General features: G+C 42.8%; 1 protein-coding gene across 1 annotated transcript in view; it reads left to right on the forward strand.

Moving 5' to 3' along the window:
* Positions 1-1,236: 1,236 nt before the first annotated feature.
* The window catches only part of LOC119324828 (T-complex protein 1 subunit zeta 1), a 6,080-nt gene continuing 5,821 nt past the window's right edge, over positions 1,237-1,495 (forward strand). The window contains exon 1 of the mRNA XM_037598596.1: positions 1,237-1,466. Coding sequence (XP_037454493.1) covers positions 1,333-1,466 — 134 coding nt within the window. The 5' untranslated portion in view covers positions 1,237-1,332. The remainder of the gene's footprint in view (positions 1,467-1,495) is intronic.

Consider the following 1,495-nt stretch of genomic DNA (forward strand, 5'->3'; position numbering starts at 1 on the left):
TATTGGCATGAAACAATCAAAAATTATAGATACGTTGGAGACGTATCAAGCATCCCCAAGCTTAATTCCTGCTCGTCCTCGAGTAGGTAAATAATAAAAACAATAATTTACAAGGACATGTATGAGTAGAGAGAGCATGAGCTGAAGGCTAACATTGTTTGCCATTTGAACTATTTAACGCGTTAACATAGTGCCACATAGATAAAATACAGAGCTCTACGGTGGACCGAATAGATAGCATTCGCAGGATGCTTCTATGTTGCATGAGGTCACGAGTTTGAATCCCCTTGATAGAATTACAGTTCCTTTTGTTTGTTTTTTCTACCATCTACCAGGACCTGTATGAGTAGAGAGAGCACTGTTTTTTCGTGAACTATTTCACCAGCCAAGTGAGCTACGTAACCACAAATCGTATTGAATAACGGTGGGCGTATTCCAAAGTATATGGATCAAAGTGTGCTTCCACAACACTCTGTTTGTTGAACGCCAGTGTATTTTTAACTATTTATTTACTTGACGAGAATCAGATGAACCCTTTCTTCCAAAAAAATATATAATAAAAGGAAGCTAACTATTTTCCCTTCATTTCTTTCTGTTGTGCTTCCAGTAAAGAAACACATTTTTGATAAATACCCAAATGCTTTCTCAAATATGCATGAACATCTTTTAAAAGTAGACGGACATTTTCTTCTAACAAGCGTGAACACTTTTTAAAATTGCAAGAACATTTTCAGACAGGAGAGACTTTTTAACACTGTTTTAAAACTGCAACCGAGCACTTTTTTAAACTACATGAAAAAATTTAAATACCAGGATGAACATTTTTTAAACACAGAATGGGCTTTTTTAAACACACATCAATTTTTGTAAATACACAATGACCTTTTTTGCAATACACGATGAATATATATATTTTTTAATACACGCGCACCTTTTCGATTTGACCAGCAATGTATCTGAACTGGAATATTTTTCGAAATATATATAAATTTACAGATTATTTTTAATATATCTACAAGGGGAAAATGAAAACGAAAAGGTGAAAACGAAAACAGTGATGAAAAGATACACTGCAAAATCGGGAAAAAAGTTGACCGGGCTTGCCCATGATGGAGAGCCCCTGCACCAGCCCGGCATGCCCGGGGGGCCTAGATTAGAATGGCCGTTCCGGCCAGCCCAACGGGCCTGGCGATAAACAATCACCCGCCCCCGGTGGCTACTTGGCACTTGCAGGTTCCAAAACCCTACTCCCCTCCGCCTCCCTCCTTCCGGATCCTTCCTTCCCACCCCTCCCCGCCGCTCCGATCCGCCGCCGGCCGGCCAGCCGCCGCCATGTCGATCCGCATGCTGAACCAGAACGCGGAGGTGATGAACAAGTCGGCGGCGCTCGCCATGAACATCGGCGCCGCCAAGGGCCTCCAGGACGTCCTCAAGACCAACCTCGGCCCCAAGGGCACCATCAAGATGTACGCCCCTCCCCTCCCCTCCCCTCTCT

This window comes from Triticum dicoccoides, chromosome 6B (assembly GCF_002162155.2).
Source record: "Triticum dicoccoides isolate Atlit2015 ecotype Zavitan chromosome 6B, WEW_v2.0, whole genome shotgun sequence".
Classification (NCBI taxonomy): Eukaryota; Viridiplantae; Streptophyta; class Magnoliopsida; order Poales; family Poaceae; genus Triticum; species Triticum dicoccoides.